This window comes from Artibeus jamaicensis, unplaced genomic scaffold (assembly GCF_021234435.1).
Source record: "Artibeus jamaicensis isolate MK-2021 breed Jamaican fruit bat unplaced genomic scaffold, CSHL_Jam_final scaffold_847, whole genome shotgun sequence".
In the NCBI taxonomy this organism is placed as follows: domain Eukaryota; kingdom Metazoa; phylum Chordata; class Mammalia; order Chiroptera; family Phyllostomidae; genus Artibeus; species Artibeus jamaicensis.
This window is the reverse complement of record NW_026522057.1, coordinates 24993070-25018581: the sequence shown is the minus strand read 5'-3', so window position 1 is coordinate 25018581 and position 25512 is coordinate 24993070. Positions and strand designations below refer to the sequence as shown.

The 25512-nt window shown below is 56.7% G+C and overlaps 1 protein-coding gene and 1 long non-coding RNA gene across 2 annotated transcripts; one reads left to right on the top strand and one right to left on the bottom strand.

Moving 5' to 3' along the window:
- Window positions 1-1445: 1445 nt before the first annotated feature.
- On the bottom strand, window positions 1446-3208 carry LOC128626674 (uncharacterized). Its single transcript, XR_008390724.1, has 4 exons — window positions 3139-3208; window positions 2706-2874; window positions 2475-2597; window positions 1446-1532 (listed from the first exon to the last, which is right to left on the bottom strand). It is a non-coding gene; the product is annotated as an uncharacterized LOC128626674 (long non-coding RNA).
- A 5855-nt stretch (window positions 3209-9063) lies between these two features.
- Window positions 9064-25374, top strand: CUNH1orf167 (chromosome unknown C1orf167 homolog). The gene is given in 17 exon segments (XM_053660131.1): window positions 9064-9145; window positions 10218-11232; window positions 13307-13403; window positions 13886-14076; window positions 15508-15547; window positions 15741-15909; window positions 16505-16577; window positions 17943-18135; window positions 18214-18322; window positions 18325-18367; window positions 19073-19281; window positions 20116-20260; window positions 21771-21897; window positions 22050-22297; window positions 22771-22843; window positions 24540-24652; window positions 25263-25374. Coding segments are annotated over 17 exon segments (3039 nt in total).
- The last annotated feature ends 138 nt before the right edge of the window (window positions 25375-25512 follow it).

Genomic DNA, 25512 nt, shown 5'->3' with positions numbered 1-25512 from the left:
ATTAGGGCAGCGAGTGCCTGCTGGTGCTGAGGGCTGAGTCTGGGGCCTGTTCTCGGGGAGCAGACTTTTAGAGGCTGCTGTCGGGAGGCAAGAGCCCTGAAGGAAGAGAATGTGACCTCTGGGAAGGGATGCTTGCACTGGGGCCCAGGGACACTGAGCCACAGCTGTGGACACCCAGAAACAGCTTGTGCGGGCCGTACCACCCAGACACCAGTGTGGCTGGAGCTAGAGGGCAGGGAGGGAATGAGGTCAGGGAGGCGGCAGGGCCCAGATGGTGCAGGATTAGTGGGTCATTTTGAGGACTTGGGCGTTTACTGAGTGAGACAGGCAGAGTTGGTCGTGGTCTGACTTGTCCTGAAAGCACAGGTGCTTTCTGACTTGGGTTGGGAGGTGGGGCGGTGACAAGCGGTCATGGGGCGCAGAACACCAGGTTCGGCTCTCAGTCCCAGGGCCGACTCGGATCCTAGCGCCCCTTGTTCCCCGGTCCTGGAGGTGCCGAGGGGGAAACGCCTCGCTTGATGGACAGTGTTTCTCTCAGCCAAGATCAGCTTCGGTAGTGGGCATCCATCCCCCAGGCAGGTCTTCCCCCGGCGTCTGACTGGGGAACATCTGCTGACTCTCATGCCGAGTTGGAAGGACCCTGTCCCCTCCCCGAGGAAGACACACAGCAGTGGGGCTGGCCAGGTGCCATCTGGCACCCAGGCTTAAGCAGAACAAAAGGGCATGCGTTGAGCTACAGAAAGACATTGCCATACAAGGTGACTGGCTGGGCACGGGCTCTGTGGGCTCCCTCTATTGGTGAGGAAGCGTCCAGGCCCAAGGCCCGCGGTGGCAACTCGGAGTGGAGCTGGAAGACTCGCAGAAGACTGCCTTCCCCCACAGGGCCGCTGCTGGATAGGGCTCAGTGATGCGGGAGAAAGAGCAGTTCATGACCGCAAGGTTTGGGGTCAGAGCTGCCACCAACCCGGGGTAGGGGCAGACAGCAAGAAGGCCAGGGTTAGGGCCAGGCCGGGAACTTGGTCTCAGGTGGGCCACACGAGGTCATGGGGCTTCCAGCCGGCCCTTCTCACTGCTGTGTTTTTCTTAAAAACGCCAGCTTCTAAAAGGACTCGGAAATAGTCTATAGATTGTGGTGTCTGACATTCTAGAAACTTAACCACAGGAAGCAAATTCCTCTTGCCTCCGGTCTGCTGGAGAGAGCTGAAATGGCTTGTGTAGCTCACAAATAATGTGTTCCTTGTTTTCACAAAGCTGAGCTTCCAGAGGAGGAAGCCAGAATAACTGTCCCAGGGCGGTCACTGTCCCTGTTGACCAAAACCAGACCAGAAGCAGCGGAACCCACAGATTCCCCACCCCACCCCCCTCCACCCACTCAGGACAGCCCTCAGGGTCTCTGGAACGGTCTGGAAATTCCAACTCTTTCAGCCTCCCTCCAAACCAGCTCTGGAGCCAGCAAGCCTTGGTTTGAGTCCAATTGCCCTCCACCACCGGCTGTGTAAGACAGTCTCTTCACTGTGTCTCAGTTTCCTCATCTGAAAAATGGGGATAATAGTGTCAAACTTGGGATTAGTGAGGATTGAAAATTAGCAACATGTTTAATAAATGTTAGCTCTCATTATCTGTATTCTGAGACAGGGAGGGAAGGAAAGAGTTTTTCTCAATCCTCTTGGGGGGGGTCCCCAGCTGGGTCTGAAAATGAAACTGACAAAGATAAACAGGAGAAAAGTACAAATTTTAATAGAACTTTTATGTGTACCTGGAAGACTTCACAAGAGACTGAAGATCCAAAGAAGTGGCCAGAACAGAAAGCTTTTATAACTTTTAGACAACAAACCTGTTAAGAAATGACAAGACACCCCTAGCTGGTGTAGCTCACTGGATTGAGTGGGGCCTGTGAACCAAAGGGTTGCTGGTTCAATTCCCAGTCAGGGCACATGCCTGGGTTGCCGGCCAGGTCCCCAGTGGAGGCCATGTAAGAAGCAACCACACATTGATGTTTTTCTCCTTCTCTCCCTCCCTTCTCTCTCTAAAAATAAATCTTAAAAAAAAAATGACAAAAGGATTTGGGGGGGGGTGGTAAATGGTGAAGCAACTAGGAAGATAAGGCTTAGTTTCCCAAGGCTGGTTTGTACTGAGTTCTGGGCCAGAAATCCCCTACCTCCAGTAAGAACTCTTGGAAGAGGGGCCTGTCTCGTCAGAGATTTATGACCTGTTTCAGGAAGGAGAGTGAAAGTGGGGGGGGGGGGAATGTTGGAGTGACCTTGCTTCTGTCATTGAACTCCTTCAGCCTCGGACACCAGTCTGCCCCGGTGTCGTGTATTGGGGTGGCATGTCCCGAATCTCAGCGCCAGGCCGTCTGGCCATCCATTCACCCACTCATTCATTATTAATTCCACAAACATTTACTGAGTGCTTTCTACAAGTTTTCAAAAGATGGACAAAATGTCAGGAAGTAAAGCAGAGATCTTCCTCACCGGCCACAGCAGAACTCCGAGGGCCCAGTTCTCCAGGTGCCTGAGGGCGTGTATGCACACCTGTCGCTCCAGAGACTCTCAGCAGAGTCGCCAGGTGGTTACGACAGGTTACATCTCGGGGATCTACGTGCAGAATCACACATCGGAATTGGAAGGAAGCCTAGTGCCTCCCTAGCCAGGGGTTTGAAAAGTCTGTCTTATTTCAAACCCTTTGTTCAAAAGAAATCTCACCCGATATGTGAAACAGCCAGGCGGATGGCGCATGTCCCCTGCCACCACTGTCATTCTGACATAGGAGCCCTAGAACACCAACTGATGACAACCCTAAATCCTCATTTCACAGCTGGAAACACAGATCCAGAGGGAGGAGACTCGGTCGAGGACACCGCAGCAAGAATCACTAGTCTCGAAGAAAGAGTTAAAGGAATTACTCAGAACGCACCAGAAAAAAGGCAGAAACTATGAGACGTTAAGAAATAAAGGACAGAGTGAGAAGGTCCAACATCAATATAATAAGAGAGGGGTGACCTTTAGAAGGAGAATGGCAGAGAATGTTCTAAAATAGACTGACACCAAATTTCAGATCTGGAAGCCAAATAACCACCAAACAGAATAAGAAGAAATCCACACTCACAGTTCTCACAATGGAACTTGGTTCACTCACCGCTGTGTTTTCAGAATCTGGAACAGTGCCTGCACCAGTAAGTCAGCGGTCCCCAACTTTTTGCACCAGGAACCGGTTTTACAGGGACTGGCCACTGGGGGGTGGAGTAGAGAGTTGGACAACGGGCGGAGCTGGCGGGTGGGGTGGGGGTGGGTCAGGAGGCGGAGCTCAGGCGAGCCTCTGTGAAGGCTCCGTTCCTAATAGGCCACAGTCCACACCGGGCCTTGGGGACTCCTGCAGTAAGTGCTTCAATTCCACACGGGTAAAATGAATGGACGAAGGAACACTACAGAACACCAGACACACGTTAAGATCCCCAAAGCAGCCAGGTAGAAAAGATAGATTTCCTAGAGGGGATGACAGTCACAGTGGTGACTGATAACAGCTGCCACCATCAATGTCAGAAGACAGGAATGTCATCTTGAAAGTACTGATAAAAATAACTGTCCACCTCGAATTGTGCTAGTGAGTTATCACTCAGGGGTGAGGGTGAAATGAAGACATTCGGAGAAATGACAATGGGGTTTATCACTGACAGACCTTCGAGAAAGAAACGTCTAAGGAATGTTTTTGTGGAAGGACATTTTTTCCATGAGGAAGATCTGACAGGCACAAAGGAAATAGTAGATGTGGTTCAGTGTTCATGACAATAATAATATATTTCAGGAGGAGCTGACCAGACACAGTATTATAAAGCCTTTTTTTTTAGGGGGTGGGGGTCTGGAAGGAAGGTGAATACTGGATTAACTTTAGACTTAGTCAAATGAAATACACATATTAAAATGTCTTGGATAACAACTGAATGATAGAAATACAACGTGTAAGTCCCAAGCCAGTTGGGGGGGGGGGAGATTTGCAAAAAAGAGAAAAAGAAATGTGATACTTGACCATTAGCAAGCACAAAAATAAGATGGTTTGCAGAAGTGTGTCATAATCATAATACTTGTAAATAATTTTTTAAAAATTCCAGGCATGTTGTGTTCATAGAGCACACACCTAAAACATATGGACACAGCAAGGCTGAAGAAACTAAAAGGTTGAAAAAGTTAAGTTCAATCCAGCAGGTTTAGGAGGAGGTATTAGAGGCCTAGACTGACTCAGGAAGTGATAATCACCCGCTCCTTCAAGCACTACGTTAGAATTTGGAAGGCCAGCCCTGGTTGGCATAGTTCAGTGGATTGAGGATGGGCTGCGAACCAAAGGATTGCAGGTTCGATTCCCAGTTCCCAGTCAGGGCACATGCTCCAGGCACATGCCTGGGGCAACATGAGAGGCAACCACGCATTAATGTTTCTCTCTCTCTCTCCCCCCGCCCTCCACCACCCTCTCTAAAAACGAACTGGAACTGGTGAAACCGCTGTCAAATCAAGCCAGGGTAACAGAGTGGGTGTTACCACTCCCCTTTAGAAGAACCCTGAGGTTCCGGGGAACCGGTCGCGTGGTCTTTGGTCTTCCGACTTCGGGTCCAGTGCCCCTTCGGGTCGGTGCTCTTTTGAAAAAACGCATTTCAGACAGAGGACGGAGTGGGCAGGGGGCAGGGTAAAGCCGAGTGCTGTGGGGAAGGGCATGGACAAGGACTTGAAAGTGGAAAATGCCTGTAGGGTGGATTTCAGCCAGTTTCAGAGGGACCTGGAGGCCGGCAGTCTTACTCGTTTGGCGCGAGCAAGAAGTTTGCACAAGGCCACGTGCTTTTCCAGCGGAGACACAGCTCCAGGGGGAGGGCTGGGCGGCCAGAACCCCCCAGGTCCAGGAACGCGGGCGCCCCCTGGCCCCGCCTCGGGCCCATACAGGCTCCGACAGCGGAGGCCGCCCACAGCTAGGGGCTCAGGGGCACACTGCGCACCCTCGAGGCAGCTGCGGGACCCTGCGGGCTCGCTCTCTGACGTTGACCGCCACCCCCGCACCCTTTGCGTACTGGGATCGTTACCGGTCCTGCCCGAGGTCCCCCTCCAGGTTCAAATCCAACTGAGTAAAAAGGACCGGAGGAAGACAAACACACTGGAGGGCAAGTTCAGGAGGGCAGGGAAACTGATCACAAGTTCTTTTGGTGGGAAGAGTAGGGAGGCGCCGCTGTCCTTAATTGGAGTGGAGTGGAAAGGGGGCACATAGTGCGGGGGGGGGGGGCGGTTAGAGCAGACAGAGAGCCCCGGTGGGGTGGGGAGAAGAGAAAATGAGGGGGATAGAAAGGGACCTGTGGGTTGAGCTGTCTTAAGTCTCTTTTGGAAAGAGGTGGGGCGTGGGGCTGCCCTGGTGAGGAAGCCCGGCTGTGGAGTCGGGCCCCGAAGGCCGCTCTGCAACTGACCTGGGCGGAGCAGGGAGCCCTTTTAAGCTCCAGTTTCCTCTTCCCTAGAGCAAAGCCCTAATTCTTTGAGCGGCGCTGCAGATGAAATGATAGGATGCGTCCTCTAGGGGGCGTGCGCTTAGTATGGCGCATTCCCTTAGCACAGTGGGTGTGTGCCAGGTACTATCCCATATGCTGTATTCACAGCATGGAAAAGAGACACAGTGGCTCCCAGGCCACTGGAGAGAGAGAGGCAAACACTGGCTTCCTCGCCTGTTAGGCGGTGCTAAGTGATGGACAAAGAGCTAAATCTCCCCGAGTGAAGAGAGGAGGGGGTGGGGAGAGAGCTGTAGTGGAGACAGGGGTCAGGGAGGGGCTCCCTGGTATGTTTGAGGCAGGACTTGAAGGAGAAGCGAGAGGGAGAGACAGTTCCAGGCAGAGGAAACAGCAAGCGCAAAGGCCTCGAGGCCGAAGCGCAGGCAGCATTTTGGGAGAACAACAGGGAGGCTGGTGTTTTTGGAGCCGAACAGGAGTAGGGATGAGGTTGGTAGGGTAATCAGGGCTAGGTGACTGGGGCAGGGGTCAGCAAAGGTTTTAAAAGCTAAGTAGAGTTGATATACATTCTTATATTGGTTACATTAGTCAGGTGTACAATGTAGGGATTCAACTTTTTTTAAAAGATTTTTTAAATTTATTTTTAGACAGAGGGGAAGGAGGGAGACAGGGAGAGAAACATCAATGTGTGGTTGCCTCTCACACGTCCCCTACTGGGGACCTGGCCCACAGCTCAGGCACGTGCCCTGACTGGGAAGTGAAGTGACAACCCTTTGGTTCCCAGGCCCATGCTCAATCCACTGAGCCGCACCAGCCAAGTCGGGATTTGACATTTTTTATCCCTCACAGTGTGATCATCCCACTAATTCTAGGAACCATCTGTCACTGTGTAAACTTATCACAATATGTTTTGACTATATTCCCCTTTCCCTTTTCACTCATTCCCCAGCCCCCTCCCTTCTTAAACAAACTTTCCTAAAAGCCAGAAAGTAAATGTGTTAGGCTCTGGGGGCACCACGTGTCTGTTGAAACTATTCGGCCACATGGTGAGAAAGTGGCCATAGACAAGCCATCAGCCATTAGACTGGCTGGGTCCCCATGTCCCTTTGTATAACCAGCAGGCTTCACTGAGGACCGAGCGTGTTGGGGAGTCTTTGCAGCTGTTCGAGTTGAGTCCGGACATGCGCTGACCTAAGTTCTCAAGGTCACTCTTGCCACCGTGAGGAGTAGGCCACAGGGTGAGGGGCACAGGGCGGAGTGGGAGACCAGTCAGGAGGCAGGAGGTGGTGATCGCTTGGCCTAAGGAGGTGAGGATGGAGGCGGTGAGCAGGGGCTGGATTCTAGATATCTTTGGAAGGCAGAACAGGTAGGATTAGCTGATGGACTTCGGGTGGTGTGCGGGAGCAGGAAGTCAGGGTGGCTCCAGGATTGTCCCCTGGGCCAGCAGGAGGCTAAAGATGCCATCCTCAGAGACGGGACGATGGGAGTCTGCCTTAGAAGGGCCTGATGCTGACATCACTTGGGACGCGTGTGTCAGGGAAGGGAGGAGGCCCTGGCACCGCCAACACTGAAAGGAGAAGAGGAGGTGGTCCCTTTGCAGTGGAGACTGGAAAGAGATGCCGACAGGAGGGAGGGGGGCTGAGAGGTGGCGTCCTGGAGGGCGCCAAGGAGGACCGGTGACCACTGTCCTACTGCAGCCTGGGAGCTGGCCAGGGACCTGCACCTCGGAGGTCACCTGGAGGAAAGCAGCTTTGGGGTCCGGGGGCGGTTGATCGCAATGAGGTCAGCAGAGGTAGCAGTGGGAGAAGAATTAGGATTTGGGTGTGATGAGAAGGGAAGAAGTTTGGTGTTTTTGCTCCTTGTTTTTTTTAAATATTTTATTTCTTTTTTTTTATTTTTAGAGAGAGGGGAAGGGAAGGAGAAAGAGAGGGAGAGAAACATCAATGTGTGATTGCCTCTCACACGGCCCCCACTGGGGACTGGGCCTGAAACCCAGGCCCAGGCCCGTGCCCTGACTGGGAATCAAACTGCGACCCTTTGGTTCGCAGGCCCGCACTCAATCCACTGAGCTACACCAGCCAGGGCTGCTCATTGTTTTTAAAGATGGAAAAAATACCCCTCTGTTTGAGTGCTGATGGGAATGAGTCAGGAAGGAAGGGGGAAGTGTAAGGATGGGGGAGGGGACTTTGAGAACAGGGTGGGGCTATGGCACAGCGTAGCCCGTGTCCTGGCCCCCAAGCTCTGTGCCCTGGTGTGGTTTAGTCAGCTGTGTGGCGTGCACATTGTCGTGGGTCCTTTTCCTGATTCAGAGAATGGCATCTCAGAGACTGGTGATGGGATGGCCCTGGGTGCTGCCCTTCGGCAGGGGACACAGGGGACCCAGAGTTCAGGGGAGGGTCTGGCTGGGGGTGGGACCAGATGGGATGGGGGAGGGGTGGGAAAGGCAGTGGGCATGAAGCTGGTGAGGGAGCCGGTGGTGGTTCTTTTTGATGGCCCTGTTTTGTGGGTACAATAGCCAGCAAGGTCTGCCAAAGGGCGTGTGGGGAGAAGAGGTGGCAGAGGTTCAAGGACAGGAGAAAATGTGAACTAGTATCCAGACGGGTGGGGAGGAGGGACTGGTGGGACGGAGGGGAGGAGATCTGATCCTCCAGCAGCCTTTTGGGACTGAAGGCGGCGACTCTGGAGTGAGGTCGCAGGGCAGTTTCTTTAGCTACTCTGACCAGCGTTGTCACTCCACGGAGCGAATGTGGCAGAGAGGGGGAGCCAAGCGTGTGCAAAAGCGGTGATTATAATCCTGGGTGGTTAAGTGCAGGAGCAGAGAGGGACATCCGTGGGCAAGAAGAGACCAAGGGGGTGGCGTGGCGGCGAGAGGAGGGGTCACCGAAGGGGAAGACTGTTAGCATCGGGCACTCAAGGGAATGGGCTGGAAAAATCAGGGGCGGGCTCTGAAACGGAAATTGTGGAGGGGTGCAGTTATTTTGGATGACAAAGTCTGGGAGGGTCTCGGGAGCTGGTGTCTGAGGTCGGGGGAAGGGCAGGATGGTAGGAGAGGAGAAGGCCAAGGACCCCACAGGCCAGGAGCTGGCGGGATGCTTGGTGTGGATGGTGAAACCGCCCAGAACGGAGAGAGGTGCGTGTGAAGAAAGTGTCCCTGAGCCAGGAGCTGAAGTCTTCAAGGAAGCAGGGGGCACAACCAGCGCTTCCTTCATCGAGTACCTGGAGCTTGGAGCCCAGTGTTTTAGAGAGGAAGGAGGGAGAATGTTCAGGAACTGGAGACAGGGAACAAAGAGAGCCTCACCCCCTCTAGGGGCTGGGCAGGGACACTGCAAGACAAGAGGAAATGACCGTGATGGAAAGAGGGTCTTCAGGGGTGCAGGGCGAGGAGGCTCCAAGGGGGCCTGACCGGGACAGCTGGGGCTGGGTTAACCAGGGGTGCTGGTGAAGGGTGGGGTGTGGCCCAGGGCTGGGGTGTGGCCTGGCGGGAGCCAGGGCCCTCTGTCCTCGCCCCTCAGATCTCATGTGATCCAACAGGCCGCTGGCTGTGGGGTGACCAAGGACACTGCTGCCCTCCTGACTTTGCCCTGAAGCCCATGGAGCTGAGGCCTGATGCCAGACACAAGGAGAACGTGCCCCCCAGGCCTGCGACCCCCCTGAGGCCAGGCAAGAGGCTTAGTGGGTCTGGGTTGGAGGGGGCAGGAACAGGGTCCCCCCCGGAGCCCCTTTCCCAGGCAGGCCAGCCCAGGCCCTTGCCGATTCCAGAGATTAGCTGTATTGGGCCAGCTGGGCCAGGACAAAGGCTTCTCAGCCTGGGGCCCAGGGGGAGGTGAGGGAGGGAGGTCAGGAAGAAGGTGGACCAGGAACAGGCCCGGCTTGGGCCCCTGGGTGAGGAGGGGCTCCCACAGGCCCATCTATGCCAGGGATGGTGGGCTGGAGAACCTCTAAGCTCAGGTGCCTGGAGCTTCAAGAAGGCTCAGGGGGGGTGCAGCCAAGGGTAGCAGCAGCCCAGAACTAATTCAGATTGTGCTTCTCATGCCAGTTTCTTTGTGTTCTAGCTGTGTGCTTGTGGGCAAGTTGTTTAACCCCTCTGAGCTTTAGTTCCTACTTACAAACTTTCATGGCCCACACTGTATTTGCCAGGCCTTCCCAGGCATGGCGCCAGCTCCCAGGAGGCCCAGGCTCCGATGGAATGGCCTTGGGGGTTGGGGCAGTCGCAGGGAGGGCTCCAAGGCCCACCCCTTGGTGCCTAGAGTAGCTTGCTTGGAGCCGCGTGATAGGCTGGGTCTTGCTTTCATCTCCAGCTGCTGCCTACTCCCGTCGCCTCTTTGCTCAAGCTGGAAATCAGGGATTCGTCCTTGACGAGTCCCTTTCCCTCACCCTCTTCTAAGCCTCCACCTCCAGGGCAGATCCGAGTCTGTCTCCTCTCCACCCTCCCTGCCACCCCTGACCCCAGCCCCGTCACCTCTAGTCTGGGACCCTCCACAGCCTCCTTGCCTCTGACCCTGCCCTGTCCCTGCTCCAAGCAGCCAGGCACAGTCAGACCATGTCACTGCTCTTGCTCAAGTCCCTCAGGCCCTCACTGCCCACTGGCCAGCAGAGCCAGGCAGACCTCCAAGTCCCAGCTCACTGCTGCCTGGGGCCCTGTCCCTCCCCGGCTCTGAGGCCTGCCAGGCCCCAACTGTCCCACTTGAGCACTGAACACTGAGTTCCCCCACCCTCAGGGCATGACCGTCTCCACTCTCTTTAGAGCCACGGAGACTCCTGGCGACACAGAGCCTGGATGTTGTGCTGGGCCGGTGGGTGCCCAGGGGCCAGGCTGAGAGGGGAGGGCCTGCTGCCCCTGCACCCTCCCTGGGCACAGTGCTTCTCCCGGATGCCTGCCGAGTCCAGACCAACCTGGCCAGCCCTGGCCCCCGCCTGGGCCGTGCCCTAAAGCCCACAGCTGGTCCTAATGGGCTCATCAACTCAAGCTTCCAGCAGCAGAGCAACCTGCAGCCCCTGCGCAACCTCCCCCAGCGAGGAGCTCGAGCGTTGGCCGTCCAGCAGAGTAACCTGGGCATAGGGGAGGCCAGCTTGGCCGAGTGTGGAATTCGCAGCAGCCCCCACCTCTGGTCGGAGCCTCCAGAAAGCTTCTGGCCTCACGTGATGCCCCTAGGAAGTCCCCTACACCGAGGGCCATCCTCTACCCCAAAGCAGTCCTGGCTGCTGCCCACAGATGCCCCATGCCTGGACTTCAGGCCCGCTGCGTGCCATGCCCCGGTCGATGGCCACACACAACCAGGCCCCAGCTTCTGGGGTGGCCTGGGGAGCCAAACCTCGGGGCTCATGGGAGAACCCCTCACCCTGGAGGACCTGGCTGTTCCTGCCAAGAGCCAGGCTCAGGCCCGGTCCCAGGCTGCCATGTCCCAGCTGCTGGCCTCCCTGCAACGCCTGGAGCACGAGGTGGCCCGCCTCAGGTGCCAGGGGACCCAGGAACCCCCAGTCCCTTTGCAACAAGAGCCTTGGACCAGCGATGGCCAGGACCTCCCTGCTTGCCCCCAGGCCTACCGTCCTGTTCTTGCTTCCTGGAGCAAGAGGAAGAGGTACCCCCACTGTCTCAGGGGAGCTGTGAATTTCCCAGGGACCCTAGGGGCCCAGCTTGGGCCCTCAGACTCTCAGGCAGGCAGCAAGCCCTCATCGCCACCACCAGGGACCACTTCGGAGGTGCTGACTGGGGACTTCCTCAACCCTGAGCAGGATGTCCTTCCTGCCTGTGCCCTAAGGCAAGGAGAGAGGCCGCACGCAGCAGCAGGTAGAGGGGGTCCCCCCTGCTCCCTCAAGGAGTGGGCAGCAGAGAGGCCAGACTCTGCTCTTCCACCTTCTCCAGAGCAGCCAGGGTTGTCCTCCCTGGGCAGGAAGGAGGGGCAGAGGCCCCCGGGGAGCAGGTCAGCAGGGAGACTTCCAGCCACGGCCCCAGCTGGAAATGCCCTGCAGGTAGAGGCCAGAGTCTGGGAGCAGGATTATGGGGGAACTTCTCACCGCCCCGTTACACCCTGCTCCCTCAGAAAGGAAGGCCAGCGGGCAGGTCTGGACAGAGTGTCCTGTCCTGCTTGCTTCTTGGCCTGAGAGCTGCTTGTCCTTTTGTTTTCCAAGAACAAAGCCTGAAACACTGTGAGCCTGGAGTGGGAGACAGCCCGGTGAGTTCCTGGCTGTGGGCTGGGACAACTCCTGTCCCATTTGCCTGGGCGAAGGGACACTAGGGCCTGACGGAGAGGAGTCCCTGATGGCAGGTCCACAGAGGCTTTAAGGAGAAGGAACTTCCTCCACACTGTCCCTGCTGGGGATGACAGGGGGCCCCAGGGCCCTTTTCTTGGGAAAGGGGTGCTGTGGGGGGACCCAGTTCCAGGTTTGGCCTCCCAAGGAAAGCCCTGCCTCTTGGGCTCCATCTCTCCATTCATTCGTGCATTTCCAGAGTGGCAGGGTAGCCTAACGGCTAAGACCGCAGGCTTTGGAGCCTGATGGATGTGTTTGGCCCTGTGCCTGCCCCTCCCTGGGGCTCTCTCTTGGTGCACATTTGAGGCCACAGCTGACTTCCCTCTTCCCCTTCTCTCATGACCCAGTGGAGAAAGCTGACTTGGCAGCAGAAACGAGAGCAGCCCTACATCCAGGCTGGGCCAGGACCCCCACCCTCTGGGGGAGGCCCCTCAGGAAGGAAGCCAGCGGTGGACCCTGCCCAGTGAAGCAAGTAGCTGGGGACACCTCAGGTTGCTCAGTGCAGCTTGGGGAGCGCTGGTAGCCTTCCCTCCTTGTCCCCCATTTCCCCTCCCCAACAAGAGAATGAGGTTGCAAACAGCAGCTGTGGGCAAAGATCTGTGCAGAGTTGTCTATCGCAGCGCTGTTTATCCTGGTAAAAACTGTGAAACAGCCTACACACCCAGTGGGCGAGGAAACCATGGCTTACACGTGCGGTGGCTGCTTGGCAACTGTTCAGTGTGATGTTTATGAAGACGAAGATTCCCCCCCTCCTTTCCTTCATCTTCATTCCCATACCTTTAATTTTTACTTCTACCCGTGACAGTCGTGTATGCTTGATTTGACAAATCCAATTGAAAAATCCAATATCGTTGGAAATGGTATCCCCTCCCTATGTATCCTCCTTCCTAGAAGTGTTTTTATGGGCATTTGTGTAGAATTTTTGATGGCAAGGAATGATGGTTATGACACTGTAAAATGAAAAAAAAAGGATAAATAAGTAGTACCCAAGATATTTTCTCTGTGCACCTCAAACAGTGCATTAAAAAAAAAAGACCAGAAGGAAAAAATACTAAAATGTTCCACAGTAATGTGAAGGACTTAACACTATTGAGTTGCTCACCTGGAAATGGTTAAAATGATCAATTTATGTTATGTGTCTCTTATCACTCTTAAATATAAGAATAAGAAAATATTTCATCCCTCAGCCCCCCAAAACCCACAGTGCAAATAGTGCCTATTTCTGGAACAGTGGGGTTAAAGTTGGCTATTTGCTTCATTTCTTCAGTTTTCCACTACTGTGATATAATGTTCTTATTTTTTGTTTTAAAAACTCTTTAAAATAATTATTTAAGTAATATCTATTTTACTACATGTGCATTGCAAAAAATGCAAATAGTATTGAAGAGAAGGAAGCAAAAACAGAACCCCCTCCCCAAATCCCTCATGTAATCGGGGGTAAGTGAGCTGCAGACCTGGGGCGGCTCGGCGCCCCTTTGCTCCCACAGACAGGCAGCATCACCCCGGGCTGGGTTGGGCAGGTTGCGTCATGTGCCCTCCCCTGATCCTGGGCATCAGTTTCTTTCTGCATAACTTTCCTTTCAGTCCAGGAAGTCTGAAGGAGGAGGAGGGAGCCCGGCCAGTCCTAGCACCTCCTGCTGGAGGAGAGCTCGGATCCAGCAGGCCCTGCAGCAATTGGCTCGTGAGAGGCGGGGCCTGGGAAATGGGCGGGGGGGGGGGGGAGGCAGAGCTGGGCCGGGCAGGGCTGAGCCCTCACAAGGGACTGGACGGGGGTCCTCAGTGAACGAGTGTTTATTGAGCATCCTCTCTGGCAACTTCCCAGACACGATCTCATTTGAGGCTCTCGGTGACCTTGGCAAGGTATCGTGCCCATTTCACGGCTGGGGAGAGACTGAGGCAAAGAGAAATTAAGTGCCCAGTTTGAGGACACACAGTATGTGTGATCTGAGATTCACGTGCCATTGACGCTGGCATGGGCCCAGCAGAAGCTTGAGTGTTAGACCTGGAGCGGCCCTTAGATGTCATTCATGGGAAACTGCAGCTCAGAGCTGAGGAGGAAATGGCCAAACGGCTGCAGGCCACACAGCTGGGTGTCCCAGGTGTCCCTGGCCCTCCTGGCCTGGATCCTTCCCTCCACTGGCTCTCTATCCTCTCCCTTTACAGCCTGCCTCCCGAGGTGCCGCGGGAAGGAATGGGCCAGGCAGGAGCAGAAGGGGGTCCAGAGAGAGACCCTCCAGGGCCATGCCGAGCACTTGGAGCATGGGAAGGCCCCCCCAGGCCTGGAGCTCTCCTGCTGCAGATACAGCCTGGGTGGCCGCACTGGCCCCCCAGCACTAGAGAGCCTGGCTCTGCAGGTAGGCGGAAGTGGGAGGGGGCGGAGCAGGCTCCCCCTCCCCAAGGCAGAGGCAGGGGCAGAGGCGGAGGCAGATGGTGGGATGCAGCTGGGAGGTGCCCCGTGAGTTCTGGACTCCTAGTCTTCAGAGGCAAAGATGAAAGGAAGAAGTGAAGGCAGCTGCCACGCACTGAGAGCCTAAGACCACCCAGGAGCTGGGTTAGTTCTAAGGAAAGCATGCTGCCACTTGCTTGTCACCTGCCTCACGTGGAACGCATGGCCAGGTTGGCGGACAGACAGCAAATCCGCGGTCAGGAGGGGCGGGTGCAAACACCCCGAGTTTAGTGTTTGAAGGACAGGAACGCAGATCTGTAACAGTGTTTTCCTCTGTTAACTCTTTAATTATGGGGCATTTTTACCTCACACGGAAATAAAGAAAGTGGCAGAACACACCTGTGTAAAGCACGTGGCTTCCAGAAAATCACCTGGGAAAACTTGTTTCAAAGGCACCCCACCTACTTCCCCCTCGGTGTTATTTTGAGGCAAATCCTAACCATCTCTTTTTTTCAAAAAGATTTATTTATTTATTTTTAGAGAGGCAAGGGAGGGAGAGAGAGAGACACACACATCGATGTACAAGAAAAACATGGATCGGTTGCCTCTCACATGCCCCCAACCAGGGATACAGCCCGCAACCCAGGCATGTGCCCTGGCCAGGAATCGAACTGACAAACCTTTTGGTTTGTAGGCAGGTGCTCAATCCGCTGAGCCACACCAGCCAGGGCCCAGCCATCTCTTTTAAACAACGTGACCACAAGGCCATGCTCACACCTAAAAATGAACAGTAATTCCTTAATGCCAGCAACTGTCTGGTCAGCCTTCAAATCCCCAATTGTTTTGCAAGCACGTATCTTGTTACAGTTGGTTTGAATCAGGAGTTTAACACAGTCCACATGTTGTAATTGGTTGACGAGTCACTGAAGTCTTTGTAAGCTATGGGCTCCCCTGAAATTTTTTTCCTTGCAATTTACCTGTTGAAGAAACCACATTGCTTGTCCCATTGTTTCCCGCTGTCTGCATTTTGCTGATTGCACCCCTGTGGTAGTTTTCTATGAGAACATTTAACAGAGGGAGCTGACCTTGACCGGAGTCCAGCGGAGGCGTGAAGAATGAAAGGTGGACTAGGATGAGAGGGAACAGGATGGGCAAAGGCCCGTGATGGCCAAGTGCAGAAAACTCAGAAAGAACGGCAGTCGAGCTGCAGCCCTGTTAGTCCGGGGTGGGGGTGCCAGGGGTGGTTTGAGATGAAGTTGGAAAGGTGTGCGGGGGACCTTGCAAGCCTGGGGAGGAGTGGCTTGTTATCATCCACGCAAGGGGACTGTCGCTGGAGTTTAGCAGGGGAGTACAACGGTTTTCTTTGAGATTTGAGAAATTCACCCCAGTTCCCACGTAGGAACCAAGTGGAAGGGCCGAGAGTGGATGTGGGCAGCCGGGTAGGAGGCTGCTGAGGCCATCTAGGCACCCCGAGGTGCTGGCCTCGTGTCCTCACAGCAGCCCCGTTTTACAGATGAGGAAGCTGAGGCCCAGAGGTGAAGTGGCTTCCTCAGTAGTGAGTCTGGCGCAGGGCAGGCGGCTGTGGCTGCCGCCGTCGTGATGAGCGCCTGCGCTTCCTCTCGTCTCTCCCAGGTGTTTTGGTGGCGGGTGGTGAAGAGAGGAGCCCAGCACCTGGATCACCTGGCTGACCACCCGATGGGAGCCCTGAGGATGTCCCTGAAACAGTGGATGAGGGTGAAGGGGCTGCAGGCCTCAGGTGGTTCGAAGGTGACTCAGCTGTCCCTCCCCTGGCAGAAGACAGGTGAGCAAATAGCAGTCCCTCCCACCCCAGCAAGTAGCATCACTTCTGCTCCTTCTGCAGGAGGCGGCGGGGGGCGGGGCATGCTGAATATGAATTGCTGTAATGGGAAGTGGTGGGAGTGGGACCTTTCTCAGGGGAGCAGCCTGATGGGCCTGGGGGGGTTCTGGAGGGGTCCCCAGAATGGGTCAGCCTTGGCTGGACCTCGTCCCCATCGTAAGCTACTCTAAGCAAGAGATTTGGTTCATCTTCCACCAGGAAGGGATATGGACCCTGCTCCAGAGGAGCTCCAGGTGTAGGGGACACATGGCCCCCTACCAAAGCCTGACAGGGGAAGATGGGATCTTTGAGGTGTTCTGGAGGGGTGGGTTTCGGGGTGATGGGAGGGTGAAGCACCCATGAGGGGCGAAGTTCTAAGGGGCAGAGGGATATCCCTGAGGACAAGGCTGATTTGTCTTTTGATTGCTTCTCAGAGAACGGGGCCCCGTGCAGCTCCACCCCTGGAGGGGCCGCATCCCATGTCCTGGGGGTGGTGGCCCCGGCCAGGGGCTGTCCCAGGAGCTGCCCCAGGAATGAGACAGGGGCTCCCTGCGGGAAGCCCACCTCAGACCCGCCCTCTACCAGGTGCTGCTGCTCTGGAGGGCAAGGCTCCCCCAGCGCCAGCGTGCCGAGTAGGTGTCCATAGGCTTGTGACTTGAGGTTGGGCCTGGGGGGACAGGGGTGGGCACGTGAGCAGTGCTCAGCCTGAGAGGAGGGTCCCATAGGGAACAGGCCCCATCCTGCTCCTCCCAGTGGCTCCAGGATGGGGCCTGGTACACTGTGGTGCTCAGTGGGTGTGGGGCCCAGGGGAGGCAGCCCAGGGACACTGAGTCACTGATTGAGCAGAGAGTTGTGAGGGCTCTGTGGTGGGTGGGGGCATAGACACAGGGTTCTACCAAGGGGGCTGGAACCCGACAGGGAGTTTGGTTTAATGTCCTTCCCCTTCCCGGCATCTAGGACCGTCTCTCCCCATCTCCCAGCGGGGTAGGGGCCTCCTGGTGTTTGTCTCCTGGCCATTGTCTCCCAGCGCCTTGCAGGTGCCCAGCCGGTGGCAGACACGCAATACACACTTGCAAATGAATAAGTGAAGGAGCCTCTATTCTAGGTCCCTGCCCCCAGCTGCCTCATCAGCTGGAGAAGCAGCAGCTCAGAGGGGCTGAGCTGCTCACTTTAAATCACACTGCGATTCAGAGGCCAGAAGGTGGGACTCAGAGCCCCAGCTGATGCTTCTCTGTGAGGGGAGCAGCGGAGTCAGGAGGGGCCAGCTTCCCGGACAGGATGGCGGGCAGGACATAAGCCAGCGGTGGCAGAGTTAAGAGTTCTGTCCTTGGAAGCCGTACATCTGGCATCCGTCAGCCCTGCGCCTATTTGGTCCCCTTGGGCTCTCACTCTCCTTTAGTGCACCCCTGGAACTCCAGGGGGGCTCAGCTCACCATGATCCCTCATGATGCAGCCCCCCCACCGTCCTTCCCCTGGTCTCTGGGTGCCAGGGCACAGCCGATGTCCCCCTGTGCTGTGTCCGTGCTGCCCAGTGGCCTGCGGTGAGTGTCTGGCCCCTGGGTCCGCTGCTGTTGGGAGTTTGGGCAAATGTCTTCCCCCAGACCTCACGTCCCTACTGTTACTACTGAGTGGAGGCAGAATGCTGGTGTGGTTGTGGCCTCTTGAGTGTGGGGTTCCTGGACCTGGGACCCATTTCATTCCTCATCAGCTGCAGGGCCCCCACCCACCCTGGGAGCCCCGCAGCTAGGAGATTGGCACAGGTGGAGCTGTGTTCTTGGTTTTAGCGGCTCAGGAGAGGCATCCTGGGGACTTGGGAAAAGTCAGGAAGCCCAGGCCACACCTGGACTGTTAAATCAGAACCTCGGGGTGGGGCCCTGGTGGGCGTTGGTATTTCTCAGAGCTCCCAGGGGCCCTGGGAGGCAGCTGGTTCCGGAGGCGGTGGTGCAGAGCTCTGGCCAGGGGATGATGCTGAGGCTCACCTGTGTCCCCTCCTACAGCTCCTTCTTCCAGGGTGCACAGCAGCAGATGCTAAGTAAGACGCATTCTGGGGGGTTGGCACTCTGTCATACAGTGCCAGGACCACCTGGGCCCCAGAACCACTGGCGGCATACCGAGAGGGGGGGCCTCGCTGGGCTGCAGCCCACTCTGCAGCTCACTGGAGGTGAGGGGCAGAGTCTGGGCTGGGCCAGGGTGGGTAGGGAAAAGGTGGGAGGAGAGGATGGGCCGGGCAGGGGCCGGGCACCCAGGACTCCACACCCCCTTTCCCAGGACTCCAGTGCCCCCACCCTCCTGGAGACCCTTCCGCTGAGCTTTCTGTGGGCAATCGGGTGGTGGCAGTAGGGGCGGTGCCTTCTTCTCTGGCAGGCGCAGGCCCAGCAGTCCCAGGTGCAGCAAGGTGGCACCAGCGCATGCTTCAGAGGCGGTAGGGACCCTACCCCAGGACTGGTGAGCCACGCTGCTCACTACTCTGTGGGTTTACTGTCTCCAGAAGGCCCCTTTCTCATCAATCCTTGACCTTCACAGCGGCATCCCCTTGGGGCCTGCACCCCAGAGGGCTCCCCTCTCATGCCCCAGTCAGTTGGCCCCCAGACTCAGATCCTCTCAGCTCCTCCAGGGAAAGGGTAAGGTGATCTCTCCTCTCAGAGATTTCACAACTGTGGTCCATTCATTTATTCATTCATAGCACAGGGCTTAAGTCAGAGTACGTGGGTTCTAATGGCAGCTTTGGTCCTCACTGGCTGTGTGATCTTGGACAAGTTGCTTAACCTCTCTGTGCTTGCATCTCCCCATTTGTATGGGGGGTGATAATACCACCCACCTCAGTGGGAATCAACAAGGTGGGGCACATAATCCCCCAGCAAAGTGTCTGGCACATAGCAAGCAGTCCATTCATGGCGATGTTTATCACGAGAGGTTGAGCACAGGACCTGGCATTGGAGGTCCGGGGTCCCATCTTATCCCCATCACCTGCCATTGTGCCCCTCAGAGTAGTGCTTCAGCCCTCCAGCCCCCAGCACCCCATTCTCCCCCAAGATGGAAACAGGGAGAAGAGTCACCCCAATCCCCTCCCGCTGGTCTGAACCCTGGTGGCAGTGACCATCCTCAGGGTGGACACTCTCTTCCCCAGAGTTGTCCTCAGCTGGTACCACTGGGCCACAGCCCCAGAGGCCGGGAGAGAGCTGGTTGCCTGCTGGGCCTGGGATTGGAGCTGCAGGGCCGCACTGGGCCTGTGGCAGTGGCAGCTGGAGCAGTGGTGGGAGGCAGAGCAGCGGGAGCGGGAGTGGGGTCAGAGACGGACGTGAGATGCCCTGCAGCACTGGCCGTCCTGTTGGCAGGGTGAGTGGGGGCCTGCAATGGGGCACCAAGGGGGAAGGAGGGCCAGGCCCATCAGGGAGACCCAGGGGTCCCGATCCTCCAGCACAAGGTCCAACAATGACGGGGCCCCCACAGGGCATGGCCAGGACCGGCATGGACACTTGTCCCCAGGTTCATGACCCCACTTCCATTCCCTGGCTGTGTGGACTTTAAACAAACTACTCCACCTTAGTTTCACAGGGGGATTGTGGGATCCTCTGAAGCAATCCACCCACGTGTTTCACTCAGAGCACAGCTCCTAGTAGGGTTCTTGTTCATCTGCCCCCTCGTCCTCCTCACATTGCTTTCAGGAGTCACAGGTCTGAGCACCGAATAATGGGATCCTCAGAGCCCAGCACAGGAGATGGGGGGTACTGGGGGGCATTTTAGGGGTGTCCCATTATACCGAGACCTCATATCGATGGGCCGGGGAGGGGGCTCATTGCTCTGGAAGGCTCACGTGCTCTGCACAGGAAACAGCTGCTTCTCCACCCAATTGTCCAGTTGCCCAGGAGGGCTGGCCAGTGCTGCCAGAACTCCCGTTTTTAAAGAAAAGCTGGAAATCTAGATTTTTACGAAATTCTCAAGATTCCCAAATATCACCAAGCAATTTTTAAAAACCGAAAACTATGGGTTGGGTTGGCCTGGACACCTGTAGGGCACCTGTGTACCAAAGCACCCTGTCCCAGACAGTTAGGGTGGCCTCATCTGTTTTCACTTGGGTAGAAGGCCAAGGGCTGGCTAAGCAGGGGCCCACGGGCACCCAGGGCCCAGGGGTGAGGCCAGGATGAGCACCCAGCATCTTTCTGGCCACAGGGCAGCAGTTCCTGCATGAACAGTACCGGAGGTGGGTGCAGGTTCACGTTCAGGGCCTGCAAAGAGCCGTGTTCCAGAGCTGGCTGCAGGCAGCAGCTCAGCAGAGATACAGGGTGGCCCGGCCAGAGCAGCTCCTGCTACAGAAGTGGGCGGGTGAGTTCAGGATGGGGGGGCGGGGATGCAGAGTCATCCCCACCCCTGCGAAAAGCAGGGAGAGAGCCCAGGGGACGGGAGGCTGGGTTGCATCTGCAGCTCTAGGGGAGTCCAGGCTGGAGGCCTGGGACCTGGAAAATGGCAGGGGGGAGCATGAGGGGAGACCTCATCTGGAACCATAGAGCCACGACCACCCCTTCCAATATCTGCTTTGTTCAGGAGGTGAGGAGGGCAGGCCCCTCATCCTGCCTCACCTCGCCCTCCTGGCCAGGTCAGGCCCTCGGTCTCAGAGGACACAGTTAAGACACGAACCCCTCAGACGTCCACCCTCGCCTGTGCCCCAACCCACGTGCTGTTTGAGGGTCAGCTCAGGGGAGTTCTGTCTACAGGGGCCAAGAGGATGAGATCTCAAATAGAGACGTTCTAGTAAAACACGCACGTAGTTCATTCGTGCACAGTTAAAAGCAGTGAACACAGGCTCTGGCCAGGCAGCTCACTTGGTTGGAGCGTTGTCCCAATACACCAAGGTTGCGGGTTCAATCCCCTGTCAGGGCACATTCAGGAATCAACCAATGAACACATAAATAAGTAGAATAACAAATCGATGTTTCTCTCACTCTCAAACAAACAAAGCAGAGGCCACAGGTGACGTGTCCTCCTGCTGTTCAGTGACAGATTTGCAGATGTTCACACCGTCCCCACAGCCCGAGCTCCACTGACCGCAGAGCAGCTGACCCTGAGCTTCTCATCTACAGGCTGTGGACATTTCCCAGCCCCTCGGGGAGCGGGAGACCCTCTTCCCCTCACTGACCTCCTGCCTCAGAGCAGGCTTGTGAGGGGAGGCAGGGGCGGCTGTCCGCCAGAGGATCTGGGACTTGAACCCTCACCTGTTGGGTTTCCCTCTTTCCTGCGCCAAGGCCTCAAATGAAAGCTGGTGCTTTCCCCTTTACTCATCGGTCCCTACATTTTTAAGGCTCAGGGTTGTATATGAAACTGTGTGTAACTTATAAGACTTTGTGTGGAGACTATGGGTGTAATTTTGAACAAATGTGACTTTTTTTTTAAGAGAGAGGGGAAGGGCCCTGGCTGGTGTGCCTCAGTGGACTGAGCATCAGCCTGTGAACCAAGGTGTAGCCAGTTTGATTCCCAGTCAGGGCACATGCCTGGGTTGCAGGCCAGGTCCCCAGTGGGGGGTGTGGGAGAGGCAACCACAAGTTGATGTTTCTCTCTCTTTCTGCTTCCCTTCCCCTCTCTAAAAATAAAATCTTAAAAAAGAGAGAGCGAGAGGAGGAAGAGAGGGAGAAAGAAAGGGAGAGAACCATGGGTTCGAGAGAGAAACATTAATTGGCTGCCTCCCGCACACACCCCTAATGGGGTCCTGAACCTATAACCAGGAGTCCCACGGGACTATGCCCAGCCAACCAAGCCACACTGGCCAGGGCTGAATAAACGTGAGCTTTGATTGTGACAGCCCCCGGACCCCTCCTCTGCTCATCTGGCAGCCACCTGCAAGCCTGGTGTGGATCTGCAAGAAGTGCCGGGATGCTCCGGGCCCAGTGGCAGGCCTCCCAGGATGGACTGCAGAGAAAGGCGCTGGGGGCCGCATTCACCGTGTGGTGGGAGGCCCGAGTGGCCGCAGCCTGGACACAGAGTGCAGCACCGTCTGGGCCTCCATTGCCCACTGGAGGAGCCACGTGCTGGGCGGCTGGGCAGAGAGGCAGCTGAGGAGGCCCCGGGCCCAGCAGGCCTTTGTAGCATGGAGAGCGGCCCTGGGCCAGCAGGCAGAAGAGAGAGTTTGGGCCCAGGCCTGGGTGGCCCTGTGCTGGATACTGTGGGTGCCTGAGTCCCACCTACGTCAGCTCAGCCAAGCCCACGCTGCCCAGAAGCTGAATGCCAGATGGGTTCCCGTGGCCCGAGGGCAGCCCCTCACTGTGCTTCCAGCTTGGGCCTTGAGCTTGTCTGGGGCAGGGTATTTGGTGGCTGGTGCCAGGGCTCAGGACACTAAGGGTGATAGGGAGAGGCCATCCTGGTCATTGTAGTTAGTGTTGGGGCCAGATCCCAACTCTGCACTCCCCAGCTGTGTGACTTGCCTCTTGGACGAGTCTGACTTTAAAGATCAAAGGAAGATAACAGCCTGTTTTGCAGGGTGGCCCAGAGATTAATGAACGTAAACATTCAGCTCAGAGCCAGGGCCAGACACCGAGACAGCAGGTGCTCAATAAACCAGTTCCCGTGAAGAAAGGAGAGGCAGAGTGTACCTGGCAGGGCATCCTTTCTCTAAACAGGATGCTTGTCCCTGTTGTGTGAGACTGGGCTGCTCTCCATGCCATTTCAACCTGTTTCTCCAGCAGAGGGCTGGGGCGAGAGGAGGAGCAGGGCTCAGGGCTTTGCCTGCAGGCCTCTCACCGCAGGGCACAGCCTGGGGCTGGGAAGGGCTCCCTGCAGCTGCCACAGAGCCCTGGCCCTGACAGCCTTGGGTGTGGGCTCCTCCCTCTCCCCCAGGGTCCTAGAGGCCTCGGTCTGGTCAGCCTCTAAGGGTCCTGTGCAGCGGGTCACCATCACCCAGCCCCAGCAGGTTGGGCACAGGCACCTCCTGTGGACCCACTGGGCCCAGTGTCGGACAGCACTGCTCAGAATGTGGCCAGAACTGCAGATAGAGGCCCTGGAGACCAGCACAGCCCATCCCAGGCCCAGGGCTGAGCACAGGCACTGGCCCGGACTGGCAGGCAGAGGATGCTTCCTGGTGCTGATAGACACTGCAACCCCAGGGAAGCAGGTGAGGTGGGGCCCAGGTGCAGTAGGAGGTCCAAAAATGAGTGGAGGGCCAGTGGCCTCAGAATCAGCTTGTTGCCACCCATGGTGGCCAGCATGGCTGGAAGCTTCTGCAGGGGCCCCGCCACCTTGCAGACAGCACCCCTCCCTCGTGCTCAGCCCCCTAGCTCTGGAACAGACGACTATGGTCCATTGGCAAACATTTACTGGGCACCTACTGAGTGCCAACCCAGCTCAAGTCTGCTGCACAGACAAATGGCACCGAACCTCACAATGTGTCATGGTGCAGTCTAGCATCAGGATAGGAGTGTGAGGGCAGCACCATTTTTTTAATTGGAAAAATGAAGCATGCGCATCACAGAAAAGCCAGAAAATACAAATGAAAAAGTTTCTTTGGCAACATTCTCTACCCGAAGATAACTGCCGGATGCTGCAGACCAGAAGCAGTTGGTTCTGAGACTAGCAATTGGCGGCAGAAGGTTGACAGCCTCGCAGGAGGGAAGAGGCCACAGTGACAGCCAGGCACAGGCAGTGTGACAGTGCACAGTGGCCCAGGGACACGTCACCACGGCACTCACAGCCCCCGTCCTGGCCAAGGCCACGTCGTGTTCCTGAAGATGAACTGGCATCGTCAAGAGCCCTGTTTCGGAATGCCAGGAAGTAGCTAATGGACTCCAGAGCGTCTAAGAAGAAAAAATTTTTAAAGTGGAATGGTTGGGGAGCAGCTTTGGTTATCTGCAGAACCCACATTGTCAGTGCGGGGCTGTGGCAACAGCAGATCCTGGGGCCTTGGGGTATTTTATCTCTAGATCTGTGTCACAGGACGATTTTGCTTTCGGAGTGTTTATAAACACTTTCACTCTATTCCTTTCGACAAAGGCGGGCAGGGCTCCCACTTGATGGAGACACTGAGGCTTGTAGAAATTGGGTCAGTGTTGGGAATGGGAACTGGGGTGCTGAGTTCCAGGCCCCCCCTTCCTCCCACGTGATCACACGTGCCCAGGCAGCCCTCGCCCCACGTCTGGTATTACTCCGACTCGTGGTGGCACCGAGTCCCTGAGAGCCCAGCGCCTGTGTGAACAGTGGCAGGGGGCGTGGGCTCTGGAGTCAGACCCCTCCTGAGAGGCGGGGCCTCAGGCAATGACTGAACTTTTGTGACGCTGCAGTGGGAGAGTCATACCCCCTTAGAGGCTGTACCTGGCACAGGTATGCTGTCACCAGGTGGTAGCTATAATCGACCCCAATACTTGAGTCCCCAGCCACACGGGAGGGCGTGGGGAGAGTCATACTCCTGGTGGGCACCTTCTCCATCTCTGGGACCCTCAGGGCTCACGGGCAAAGATGCGGTCACATGAACTACCCCACGTGTGCCCACACAAGTAGGAGACCCCGCTCCCAGGGGTGGGGGCAGGGCAGGAAAGGAATCCCGCTGGGTCACCTGGGCCCCAGGAAGGCCACGCCCATTGGGTTCAGGTTTTCCTCTCTGGCTGTTCCCTCAGAGCCGCAGCCGCAGGCCACAGGGCATGGAGCCAAGGCTTGCCGGCCCCACGGGCCCCACGCAGCATCACGGCCTCGGCGAACAGAGGGAGAGCAGAGATGCCCTGGGCTCGGAGTGAGTAGCCTGGGCCCTGGGGAAGGTTGACTTCTGAACCGCAGTCACCAGGTCGCGAGGGCCCCTCCTCGGCAGATTCCTCCTGTGGATCTCCTGCATTTTCCCCACCTGCTTCCTCTTCTGGAGGATCTCAGCTGGTTTCAGAAAACAACACATCCTGTCCCACCCCACCTGTTAGTTCTTGGAGGACAGCAGTCGAGGACCTGGGGGCTGAGCGGATGTGATGGAAGAGAGGGCACAATGCGTGACTCAGCCCCTTTTTTTCCCCCTGCTGCGTGCACTCAACTTCCAGGAGCAGACTGGGGTATTTTGCCCTACTCAACAAATGTGTTAACATCATCAAACTCAATTCCCCTTTCCAGGCAACAGTGCCGTCCACCTCTGGAAGCGGTGGCCTGGACTGACCCACTGGGCCCAGGACCAGCCCCCTGCAGGACCAGGAGGGGACTGCAGCCCTGAGGCCAGCACCCTCACAGGCAAAGGCCAGAGGGATAAGAGGTGGCTGGGGTAAGCGGCTGTGTGGGGAGGGTGGGGTGGGGGTCCCTAGGCCGAGGGGCTTGCCTGAGCGTGGACAGCACCGGGCCTTTCTGGTCAGGGTTCGTCCCTGCAGGATCCTGGAGGAGAGGGCCCAGGCCCATCGCTCAGCCCTCTCGGAAGGGGTCATGGTGCCCATGACTGTCCGGACACACACAGGGTCTCTCCCCCCAGCCGCCAGGTTGTAGGGGTCCCAGCAGGCCAGGGGCCTGGCAGCAACATGGCAGCGCTGGGCACCTGCTCAGGGGCCGGAGGGGCTGGCGCGCTCACTGGTGAGTGGGGAGGCCCCAGGCTCACTCCGGTTTCCCTTGTCACTGTGCTCCCAG